The sequence below is a fragment of the Mytilus trossulus genome, chromosome 2, assembly GCF_036588685.1.
Source record: "Mytilus trossulus isolate FHL-02 chromosome 2, PNRI_Mtr1.1.1.hap1, whole genome shotgun sequence".
Classification (NCBI taxonomy): Eukaryota; Metazoa; Mollusca; class Bivalvia; order Mytilida; family Mytilidae; genus Mytilus; species Mytilus trossulus.
This window is the reverse complement of record NC_086374.1, coordinates 88,257,889-88,270,711: the sequence shown is the minus strand read 5'-3', so window position 1 is coordinate 88,270,711 and position 12,823 is coordinate 88,257,889. Positions and strand designations below refer to the sequence as shown.

Sequence of the window (12,823 nt, the reverse complement as noted above, 5' to 3'; positions counted from 1 at the left end):
CATATAGCAAAGCAAGCTATAAAAGATCAAGAAATAAAAATTAAAAACAATTCAAAGCCCAAATTATGTACAAACAAAATCATAAACGAAATTCAAATATTATATACATCAACATACAACAGCCACTAAATAACATACCCCTGACTTGGGGAAAGCACATTACAAAAAATATCGGCGTTAACCATATAAGCAGGTCCGTACCTCCTCTTACAAGGACAATGGTTAACAAAACAACTGATGAACAAAATATTAACATCAGTTGAAAAAGGCTTAACTCATCGGATCAATGTTTCATTGTTTTAATTCAGGAATTCGAATGGCTTCCAAACCTATAATGGATGAAAGTATGTGCATACCCTGTAGCTTCAGAGAGTTATCCGTAGAAGCCTCGATTTGGTGTGTTGTTTGTAAAGAAGGTCTTTGTTTGAGTTGTCATAAACATCATTTGTCAACAAAGGCATTAGCTTCACATAATCTAATATCTTTCGAACAACGTAAATCAATCCCAACTGTTGTTGAACATGTGAGAGAGACCTGTTTTGAACACGACCGGACATTTGAACATTATTGTCATGATCATCAAGAACTGTGTTGTATAAGATGTAGCACTAAAAACCATAAAGGATGTAACAATATTTGTCCGATTGAAGATGTCATAGAAAATGTGAAATCTTCCGTTGCAATTCAGCAGCTTGGAGGAGTTTTAAATGGTTTGATTTGTAAGATTGAAAAAAATATTGAAAAGAAAAAGAAATCGACACTTGCCACAGAAGAGCAAATCAAAACTATGAAGCTAGAAATTTCGGACATGAAAAAACGTATTAACGAAAAGCTAGAAGGATTAATTAAGAAATGCTATGAGAGCATGGATGATATTCTGGTAGATCACAACACAACGACAAGCAAAGGTATAGAAAGTCTTCAGAAAAAAACTAGAAGTCCTTCAAAGTATAAAATTAGACATTTGTCAAGCAACGCAAAACTGCACAAATCTTAAATTGTTCTTGAGTCTCTCAGAATTTGAGAGCCTATTGTCAAGAGAAGAAAACTTGCTATCTGTAAGTATGGAGAAAGGGGAACTGGATAACACAGAGCTTATTATTAGTATTAACGATGACTTCAAAAACATGTTGTCTATTGTAGACATCTGCAATATCGAATCACAGAAAACAAAGTTACACATTAACCATTTCAGTTTCGGACAAAGTGCAAAAATACCAACCCTTATTGAAAAACAATTTACACCAAATATCGATAACATTCAAATTCAAAAGAAATATAAAATGAAATTTCCAGACACTTGCTATGCAACCGGTTGTACAAGTTTGCGTAATGATTCCATGTTGTTTGTCGATCAAAGCAGTAAGAGGATTATCCTTTTTGATAGCAACAGTCGCTTCCTTAGGAACATTGAGGTCGGCTCAAAGCCATTCGATATTGTATCTAAAGATGACTTTGTTGTTGCTGTTACTCTTTTTGAAGCAAACAAGATTCTGTTCATCGAACTCAGCTCTGATCAGGATAAAGTTATCAAAGAAATAGATGTGATCGGTCAATGCTTCGGAATCGACTACTCAGACCACAGACTTGCAGTTTCTGTTGAAGGTTATGGTATACAGATATTTGATGATACTGGAATAAAAATTAAAACAATACCATATGCCAGCCGTTGTGTATCGTTCGCCAATTCACATATTTGTTATATCGATTATCAATCAAGTGTGTTAAAGTGTACAAATTATAATGGACAACATATCTGGGAAATAACTTTGCCGAAAGCACTAAATATAAGTCATATGGCCATTACAGTAGACCAAAACGGAAATGTTTACGTATTAGATTCTTATGGTGACAAACTTTATATTGTTTCAAGTGACGGTACCCGTTATAAGCGGCTGTTGCAAAAGTCAGATGAACTTTCAAACCCAAAGGGTATTTATTTCAACACCAGGAAACAACAATTACTGATGATCACAATTCCAAGCAATACAGCTGTACTGTACGATGTTGTATGATGAAAAAAATAAATAATCGAAAACTTTAAAATCATTTGTATTAAGGTTGTATTAATTCAAATAATCATCTCGTTAAATAAAATGCTATACAAACAGGAAGAGGATATCAAAGTTATTACAATGGCATTTGTCGAAAAATACGGATCAGACTATTGTAAAATAAATATGAAGAGACAACAGCAGTCATTAAAACTCTTCCCTTTAACAGCTAAGATTATGAAGAACGAACATTACCTAGTAAACTAATTAACTTAATATAACAAAAAAAAGACAATTGCAGTTTCCTGATTGTATTCATAGCTATAGCCATTTAACCCGTTTATCAAGAAAAATCACGGATAAACAAAGAAAACGATAGCAAAGGAAAATGAAGGAATGCCATATATCGGATTGTCTACGAACAGAAAGCCAATGATCGAGCAACAGTAGCACCAACAGGTGTGTAATCTAATACAAGTTAAATATTTGTTTAAATTTCTTAATCTTTTCATTTCTTTATACCCTACTTCAAAACCAGGAGAATATACTGCTTTATCCGATCCGTGTATCAATTCGTTCGTCCCATGCATTTTTCGTATGGCATTTATCTCAGGTACTACATCCAGCTTCTAGAAATTTGGAAGTAAGTTAGTGTGCTATAAGATTCATCGTTCATCAACAGACTGTTAACTGAAGACTTAGATATAGATAAATACATATATTCATATAATATCTATGTATGAAATATAGCCGCAATTCCCCCTCCAAGAACTATGAATCAAATCGCATGGCAGCATGTCATACCGTGTTATGGTTTGACATCCCTCGTTTATCAACTATCCAGGCTGTAGAGATACAATAACGTTGATATTATAGTGTTATTAACTGACTGTTTCTGTATTGGCACTGGTATAGATTCAAGGTTTGCTGTATTGGCCTCAAGACCCGTAGGATCGAGGGTCAATACAGCTGACCGAGAATCTATACCAATGCCTATACAAAAACAGCCTGTTCATAACACTTTTATTAAATGATAATCAGCAAATTAAAAACAGGAAGTGAACGTCCCGTATTAGCCCATAGGCCAATGCGGCTGTTTCCCGATTTTTCTGTATTGGCCCTGTTTTTTTCGTTTCAAAACGTTAAGACTTTACAAACCATTGCACATCATTTAACCTGTTTATTTTATGATTTTTATTTTAAAAAATATTATAAAATGTTTTTACGCATAACGATACTTCCAAAGTTTAGTATTTGCGTCAGAAAATTGAAAACCGGATGTGAACATCTTGCATTAGCCCTAGGGCTGATACGGCTTTTTTCTTGCTTTTTTCTGTTCTGGACCTGTTTTTTTCTCTCTCCATATTAGCCCTGTTCGAAGAGCAATATTAAATCTTGATTTATATCGACAGTGGAACGTTTTCAGTATTGCTTATTTATCCGTATTAGGGTTTATTTGCTCATATTATTTAATAAGTATAGATTATAACATGTCCTTTTCCATATTGGCCCTGGTATCATCCCGAGACTCCCATATCGGCATCGAGGCTTTAGCCGAGGGCCGATGTGGGTCGAGGGATGATACCCGGGCTAATATGGAAAAAACATGTTATAATCTTTTTATCACATATTTAAGCTATGCAGAAAAGAGAAAAAAGATCAATTAAAACAATTTAGTGGTACATAAAAGGTAAATCTTAAGAAATTTTTCACATTCGTGTCGTTAAGGATGCAATGACGTGACGTCATTATAGGAACAGGGCACAATATGAATATCTCTTTTTTTGCCCCGGGCAATTTTGAGGTTATTGCATATGCAAAATCTAAGGTATTCATAACAAATATGTGATAATAGCAGTTATTGGTTACATTGCCTTCAATAATGAGAAAAATAAATACCGTAAAGAAAACCATACAGGTCACGGTAAGACATAAGGTAAATATACATGAATGAATATTCAAACGAGAAAACAATATTTAATAAGAACTACAGAAATACACAAGACAAACAAAACACATAAATAAAGATGACAGTAGTTTACATCAGACATAGATTACCTTAGCTGTATATGGCAAAACTTGTAGGAATTTTGGTCCTCAATGCTCTTCAACTTCGTAATTTATTTGGCTTTTCAACTTTTTTGGATTCGAGCGTCACTGATGAGTCTTATGTAGACGAAACGCGCGTCTGGCGTATTTACTAAATTTAGTCCTGGTATCTATGATGAGTTTATTTACAACCACTGGTTCGATGCCACTGCTGGTGGGGATTTATTGCCCCGAGGGTATCACAAGCCCAGTTAGCACTTTTTGTGCTGACATGAATTGTCATTGATATGGTTATATTACAAATTTACTGTTTACAAATTATTGAATTTTTTGAAATACTAAGGCTTTTCTACATCAGGCATAGATTACCTTAGCTGTATTTGGCAAAACTTTTAGGAATTTTGGTCCTCAATGCTCTTCAACTTCGTAATTTATTTGGCTTTTCAACTTTTTTGGATTCGAGCGTCACTGATGAGTCTTATGTAGACGAAACGCGCGTCTGGCGTATTTACTAAATTTAGTCCTGGTATCTATGATGAGTTTATTTACAACCACTGGGTCGATGCCACTGCTGGATACCAGTGGGACAGCCAAACTCATCAATCGATAAGAAGAGGGGCACACTTTGTTCCCATTAGGCAAGGTTCTCATACTATGTTTGCAACACCCGTCATGCGAATTTACAATCAGCCTTAATGTCACAATCTGTTAAATTACTGATCAGACGACTGTACTGGTATAGTAAGATACAAAATGAAGAAACATGTTGCAAGTGAGTTGCTAGTGACTACGACACATCGAAACGGTCAACAAGCTCGAGATGATGAACGTCATACTTATGTTGTGTATTTTTTTGTCATTCGTCCTTGAGCTTGAGCAGTTTATTTGTAAGTAGCACTCCCATTTCAATATAGTTTGTTAAGTGCGAACATTCACGTGTTTAACGTATGAAAAAATATATGTAAATGCGATATGATGGATAAAATATTTTCATTTTGCTGAGCATTTGGGAGAACACATACACACAATTTAAATCACCTCGTTTGCCAAAAGTACCGTGGTGATATTCAGACTCATGATTCGTACAAAATGTACACAACCTAACAATACAATGGCAGAAGAATGAAAAGCAAAATAACAACAAACAAAAGACAATATAGAAAACCCAAGACTTAGCAACATGGATTCTACAAAAAGCCAATGTGTAAAGAACAAACTCCGGGCAATAAAAAGTTAGCTCTTCGAATATAACGACACATTGTCGTATTAACTGTCGAACCACACATATATGTTAGATTTTGATAATAGCTCTCAAACCAATCTTTCACTGTCGAAATGCGAATCGATATTATTATATGAAATACATGTTAGTATTACTGTTGGTTTTTGTTGTATTTTTTATATACATTTAACTTCAAGGAGGGAGGAGGGGTTATGGGTTTTAAAAAAAAAATATTCTGATCCCTAATTTGATAAAAAATAAATTATTCTGGTCAAGCAGATGACTTAATATTCTGAATCCAGATTTTCCTCATACCTTATAATGTTAGATTGAACCGTCGAAAGAGTAAAAAAAAATGTTCACACTTTTCGCGAACTCAGAACAATAACTATACCCCCCCCCCTTTTGAAGTTAAACGGTTGCTTCCTAAGAGTTTGTGTTACAAACATATTTCTAACAGTGCACTAAAGGACAATGCTATCAGCTCTTTTAGTTTTAAGAGTGTCAAAATGTTTTATGCAACATAAATTATGAAAAATGAAATTTGAAATGAGTATTTTGGTGAATGAGATGCCCACTTATTGACCCGGAGTCAATCAGCGTAAACGACGGTTTTAAATCGGTTTTAAATTTGACGCAAATACATGAACATTGTGTCAAAGGAAAGTTACGGAAAAGTGAACGAGCTCAAAAAAGTGTATTGCTTTTCTTGAAAAATTCTACAACAGTACTTCTTCAGCATAAATATGCTATTTTATCGAGTTCAGCAAAATATAATAAGCTATGGCGATATATAATAATTCTGCATACTAATTTTCATTTAGATCATCGATAGTTAAAATTTTACGACACATGGAGTCATTTGATGATGACAGCCTTCATTTCTACTTAAAGATTAAAAAAAAGGACATCCAAACTCCTAAGTCGAAAACAAACTCACAACGCTTGGGGTTATCTTAGGTGCTCCGTATGAGTAAGTATATCCTACCTATTTGTAATTGTTCTATTGATACATCTAATTTTTCAGATTTATTTTCTTTTCAAGTTGCCAGTTTCGATATGAATTTCTACTTTTGCGAACATGATTGATTTCATTTTTCATTATTTTCATTGCTTTCATCTCACGTTTTATAGCATGTATAAAATGAACCCTGTTAGAATTATGTCTCTTCTAGCTTTAACGTAAATGCCATTATGGGTCGAGGCATATTGTCACGCTTTAAAAAAAGATAATAAAATGTATCTATATATTAACAAACTTTTTTTAATTGAATCGAAACGACTAAAATGCGGAGCGCAATTAACACTCCAATATTAAACTGTTATGTAGACAGTCATGAGAGTTATCTAAACATAAACGTTCGCTCGCAACACAAGTGAATACCGAGAGTCTATAAACTAACAAGATACGTCTATCACTTTATGTTATCTATTAACATGTATATGCGTAGTAGAAAGGTCGATTGCAGGATAAAATCAAATCCTGATAAAACTGTTTCACAATTGTACATCGTGTACCCCGTGATAATCAATGTAGTTGTCTCTCTTTGTTCTGCACCAAGAAGTAACACTTTACTGGAGCGGTAGACGATCAAGAGCATAAGGATAGGGTCTCACACAAAAAGTTGATCAAGGTTCGTAATTCTGATTTAGTGGTCCTCTTTCTTTACACTTTTTCTACCTTGAAAGGTCATCATTAGGTGTGAATAATCAATTAATAAACGTGACAGATACGTTAAAGATCGATCTCATAGATGTGTGCATGCAAAAAAACCATGATTAAGGTTAATCATAACCTTTTGGCTAAAATGGACGTATTTACACCACCAATTTTACTCTGAGTACAGAAAAACATGTGAACCTGCGGGAACGAAGAAAACTGGACAGAAACGTCTAGTAAAATTTATAATTTTCTAAAACATAATACGCATTTAAAATTTAAATATCTAGTTCCTGCCACCCCTTAATACTTTGCAGGTGAATAGGTTTGTTTGTACTCAGAGTAAAATTTGTGGTGTAAATACGGCCATTTTTAGCCAAAAGGTTATGATGAACCTTAACTGCATATGAAAATCGAATATATATATATATATATATATCTTCCGTTTGAGAAATGACAATACGTATGAATCCGTGATTAATGAACAATTTTTAACAAAAGCAATTATGATACTTTGGTTCTTGATAAGGGATAATAAAGCTACCTAAAGTTTGATTTAAAACAAAGTAATTTATCAAGTTTAGGCAAACTATATATATTGACTTTTATAATTACCGAGATGAATATAATGAGATATCCAAAAAATGTGTGTACAAAAAAAATCAAACATACCGAACTCTTAGGCCGTGTCCACCTAGACTCAATGCTGTGTTAGTGTAATTCACATGTAAATACATAATTACGTTCTCATTGATAAAACTCAACGTTTACATGTAGTGTTAAGGGCATACGTTACAGGGGAGGTAATGACGTTGCTAACGTAAAATGTTATTTTCGCGACTTCAAACTATGACTTATCGGGAAAAGATGCAGTTTTCGACTGATTTTTATCATTCAAACTGATTGAACTGGAAAACAAGTTTATGGACCCCTCTTTTTTAAAATAAGATTTGGTTTGGTTACATAAGAAGATTATGTGTACCAATTTGCATGAAAACGTAAATAGTGCATTTTTTTTAAAATTTGATAAATATACAGCAAAAAATGATGTTATTTTCTACATTCACAGACAATTGATAAATTTGAACTATTTCCTAACAAAACTAATCATAACTTCATAGGATACTTATATAAAAGAGAAATTACAAACAATTTAAAAAAACAGACCGTGTTTATTTTTTAAAACAAAAAAATAATGCACTTCTTTCGGAAGGAAAAATACGTCCACAAATCCGAATTTTGTTCAAATATCTGAAATTTCGACCTCATTTTACTCAAAAAGTAACACATGAAGGTATATCTGTTATTACACATTTGATTTAATTAGGCAAAAAATAGCCTATATGCAAATTTTCAATAACATGTAAATACGGGATCAAAACTGTATCGTATACCCTTAATCATGTTTTGTCTACATGCAGTCGATAGTTAATTTAGGTCTTGTGTGGGTTAAGTGTACACAAAACAAGGTTTTTAGAACATGATATTTACCATGAATATATAAAGAAGAAACTTTTTTGGAATAAAATTAATATTTAACAATTATTATCATGATTAATAAAGTTCTTTACCGAATTATTTGCCTAAACTTGATAAATTACTTTGTTTTAAATCAAACTTTAGGTAGCTTTATTATCCCTTATCAAGAACCAAAGTATCATAATTGCTTTTGTTAAAAATTGTTCATTAATCACGGATTCATACGTATTGTCATTTCTCAAACGGAAGATATATATAAAAACAATTTTTTGACAATTTTAAGCTAAACATTTACATTTTGTTTTTAATCAAAAGTGACATAGAGCATGTAGAGGGCGCACATCCATGAATCCATCGCTGGCAAAAAAAAAACTTCAGTAATTTTTACATAAAAAATTTAAAAAATTATTATAATAAGAGGTCATCAAATTAGTAATTTAAGTATGCATAGTTTAATCCTGATTTCTTGTGATTTGCATTTTGTGACAATGAAAACTTATATAACTTGAGTATTTCACTTTACAGATCATTAAAATGGACAAACAGGCTGATTCTAAATGTAAACCATGTAGCATCAGAGGTTCTAAAAAAGATGCGTCTGTTTGGTGTACAGTATGTAAAGAAGGTCTTTGTTCGACTTGCCAAAAGTACCACAGCTCCTTTAAACCACTAAGATTACATGGTATAGTTCCTTTTGACAAACGCGAACAAGTTCCACAAATCTTTAAACATGTGATGGAGTCATGTTCATATCACGAGCGGAGTTTTGAGCTTTACTGCCCTGAACACCAAGAGCCATGTTGTATAAGATGTACCACTAATAACCACAAAGGTTGCAAAGGTCTATGTCCAATTGATGATGTCATTGAAAATGTGAAGTCTTCTGTAGCGATTAACCGCATTGATGAGGGGTTTAGTGGGTTGATTTTAAAAATCGAGCAAATAATGGAAAATAAAGAGCAATCGAAGCGTGACATTGCAGACCAGATTAAGAAGATTAAAAAGGAAATTATCAATACGAAGAAGAAAGTAGAAGAAAAGATTGATGGTTTGATAAAACAGCAGTTTGATAACATAGAGAGGATGACTAAAGAATATGACAGAACGACTAGCGAAGGAATACAAAAATTAAAGGCGAAACTTGAAGATGTCCAAGACATAAAAACGAATATTCAGCAATCAACAGAACAAGGAAATAACCTCCAAGTATTTTTGAGTCTGTCCGAATTTGAGAGTATTCTATCAAAGCAAGAAACTTTTCTATCTGAAAGTATCGAAAAAGGCGAATTTGATAATGCAGATTTAATTTTCAGCGAGACCGAGGAATTTAAAAGTTTAATGTCATTCGGAGAAATCTGTCACATTGAATTAAAGAAACAACCGTTAGAGGTCAAGCTTAGAAGTTCAGGACAAATTGCCAAGGTCCAAATAAAACCTACCAAAAAAGCTACCAGACACATTGACACCATCAAAATTATAAAAAGTAAAGAAGCGTCTTTTCGTTCTCCTTGTTTACTAACTGGCTGTGTTATTTTACAGAATGACTCAATATTATTTGCAAACAATGATATAAAATCGCATAGGCTGTTCTTGTATGATTGCAACTGTCGCTTTCTTCGTGATATTGAAACTGCATCAAGACCTTTTGATATCGCCATTATTGATGAATCCGTTGTTGCTGTAACCATGCCTGAAGCGAAAAAAGTTTCCTTTATTGATTTCAGTAAGGACCAAGAACAAACTGTCAAAGAACTAGACGTGATTGGGGAATGTTACGGAATCGATCACTCAAACAACAAATTAGCAGTTGCCGTTAAAGGATATGGTGTTCAAATCTTTGATGCAACTGGGACCCAAATCAAAACAATACCAGTCGCCAGCCAGTATATAGTGTTCGATGGGTCATTTTTATATCATGCAGACTCTGATTCCAATGTTTTAAAATGTTGTGATTATGAAGGAAAACATGTATGGGAGATAACAATACCGGGAGATCAGTCTACGCTAAGTATGGCTTTAGACATTCATAAAAACATCTATGTTGTAGCTAGAACAAGTTACAAACTTTATATTGTGTCAAGTGATGGAAGTAAACACAGGCAGCTGTTGCAAAAGTCGGATGGACTTTATTATCCGCAAGGTGTTTTCTATGATAAAAGAAAACAACAGTTAGTGTTATGCGCAAATCCGTACAGTTCGAGTATAATATATAGTATTGATTGAAATGCCCGGCTCAAATTTATTTATATTTCAATATTGTATGAATAATTATTCATAGCATTAAAAAGAAACGAAAACATGCTAAACATTGTCCTGAAAGGTTAACAACTCTTTCGAGGAATCTATGCATCATTTTAGTCAAATTGGCATATCCTTAGACATTTATTTAATCAACATAAATAAATTCTCGCAGTTGTTTCTTTTTCATTGTTTTTCAGGTAATGGATTAAAAATAAAAACAACATATAATTGACATCTATATTTTGTAAGTTTGTTGGTCATTAATGAAACTAAACGCATCTTAGCAACATCATGGTGGACATCTACATTTTGTGAAGAAAAACGTTAGAGCCGGGGAAAACTACCGATCTTCATCAGGAATACAAGGTCTTCCTAGTTTTTTCATATGATTAGAACCTACCATAAAACGGGGTTCGAGCTCATACCATTAATGCCCTTTAATTGTCATTAAGGAGTATATTTTTAAAAGGACCTGATAGATGGTATCAATAGTCATTGTTTTTTTTGTTATCTTGTATTGCAGATTATAATTTTCTTTTTATGACGTCTTTCTTTCTACAGTTTTGAATGTAACAATTATTTAGGCAAAAAATACTGTTAAAGGAAAACACTCTATTCAGGGTAAATTAAGTATTGCCGCTATATCAGCCCTTTTTATATAACTTTTGTTGCTTATGATTTTTTACTGTTTATACTTTTATTTTTCTGTCAATCGTTTTCAAGATAGTTGGAAAACATAAATTTGGAACAAATAGCCATTTAAAAGCAATGATTCGTTTAAACAGCCAATACCAGACTTTATGAAGGGAGATAGATTCCCAGTAAAGGCAAAAAAAAAATCAAAAAAAAGTAAATGTTAGTTTTTGAATGACTTCCTTTATTGAGCATCAATCCGTAAATTAACCATTTAAACTAAATGACACGAAAGGAAATAATTGAATATAGTTTGGTGATTTTAGCGGCTTTGGAAATTTCACAGCCTCTTTGGCTTGTATTTTTCACAAATCCTCCTCCATAACATGATATGATATATCTCTTCAATACCGAAACACGTGAAGAGCTTTATTACCAAAATGGCCCTGAATAAAATGGTCAAACCCATATAAGTTCGACCTTGCATGATGAAGAAAGAACCTAAGTTACGTATTTGTTTTTTAAAAGTTTTCATCAGTGAATTTAAGTAAAGTATGACAGTACCGAAGCACCGACAATAAAGTTGATGATACCAGAAAAAGTGACTGGTATTAAGGAACGGAAGGATATATCCATAAATATTTGTTTAAGGCTATAGTATATAAACATTTTGTAAATATATTCATACCTAAAATGTCCTGATTCCTTTAACACCAGTGAAATGGGAATGATGATCGAGGATAGTATTCAAACGTAAATTGTTGGTTGACGTTTTTTCATTACTTCTGACTTAATTAACGTTTTTTTAGTTTAACTAGTATTTTATCTAGTTTCAATACCTCCTGCAAAGCCAAATATAGATTTAATTCTTCAAAGCGATCATGTCCATAACATAACGAATGGCAAAAGCAGACGACATATTGACAAAAGGGAACTTTCCAACAAGTAGCACTAGTAATGATTCTGACTAAAATTCATCAATAACTGCTTATTTTTTTGTAACCTTTACATTGGCTATCGGAATTTTGTAAGCTTCAGACCATTTATGCTTTAGCAGTGAGAAAGCGAGTGTATGGTATTGGATGAATTCAGTTTTTAATTATAAATCTTTACGAGATGTGTTGATAAACGTTAAAATGTTGCTTAAGAGATGGATTTTAATATCGGTTTATAATTTAATTTGGATAAAAGTTTTTGAGTGTTTCAAACATAAAAATTTGACAATAGGAGGAATTTTCCCCATGTCCGGTAGCTGGGCGGGAGGTCAAGGCTGTCTTCCAGCAGTAGAGATGGCTTTAGAAGATGTAAATAATAATTCCGATATTTTACAAGATTTTTATTTGAACATGGATCCAAAAGACAGCAAGGTAAGCACATTTTAATACTTGAATATTTTAGTTTTTTGGAACTAGTTTTCTTTGTTTTTACAATCAGCGCATTACATTGAAAAATGCTCTTGTCGTAGTGCTTTCTGGTTAACCATAAATGGGAATAATAAGGGCCAGAAGTTACAATAAATTTGATGAAAAATGTTTACACGATAGA

The 12,823-nt window shown here is 32.9% G+C and overlaps 3 protein-coding genes across 4 annotated transcripts in view; all 3 read left to right on the top strand.

Moving 5' to 3' along the window:
- LOC134708275 (E3 ubiquitin/ISG15 ligase TRIM25-like) overlaps positions 1 to 10,877 on the top strand; it is a 29,534-nt gene extending 18,657 nt beyond the window's left edge. Inside the window, exons 1-2 of one of the 2 annotated variants that reach the window (XM_063568689.1) lie at positions 6,777 to 6,899; positions 8,930 to 10,877. In XM_063568689.1, coding sequence (XP_063424759.1) covers positions 8,939 to 10,627 — 1,689 coding nt within the window. In that variant the 5' untranslated portion in view covers positions 6,777 to 6,899; positions 8,930 to 8,938 and the 3' untranslated portion in view covers positions 10,628 to 10,877. Of the gene's footprint in view, positions 1 to 6,776; positions 6,900 to 8,929 lie in introns of those variants that run through there. The other variant, XM_063568690.1, reaches the window with a different exon arrangement.
- On the top strand, positions 1,065 to 2,015 carry LOC134706077 (uncharacterized). Its single transcript, XM_063564786.1, has one exon. It carries the CDS (start codon positions 1,065 to 1,067, stop codon positions 2,013 to 2,015), a length of 951 nt encoding a protein of 316 aa, XP_063420856.1.
- A 1,471-nt stretch (positions 10,878 to 12,348) lies between the features above and the next one.
- The window catches only part of LOC134708273 (gamma-aminobutyric acid type B receptor subunit 1-like), an 84,893-nt gene continuing 84,418 nt past the window's right edge, over positions 12,349 to 12,823 (top strand). The window contains exon 1 of the mRNA XM_063568688.1: positions 12,349 to 12,645. Coding sequence (XP_063424758.1) covers positions 12,361 to 12,645 — 285 coding nt within the window. The 5' untranslated portion in view covers positions 12,349 to 12,360. The remainder of the gene's footprint in view (positions 12,646 to 12,823) is intronic.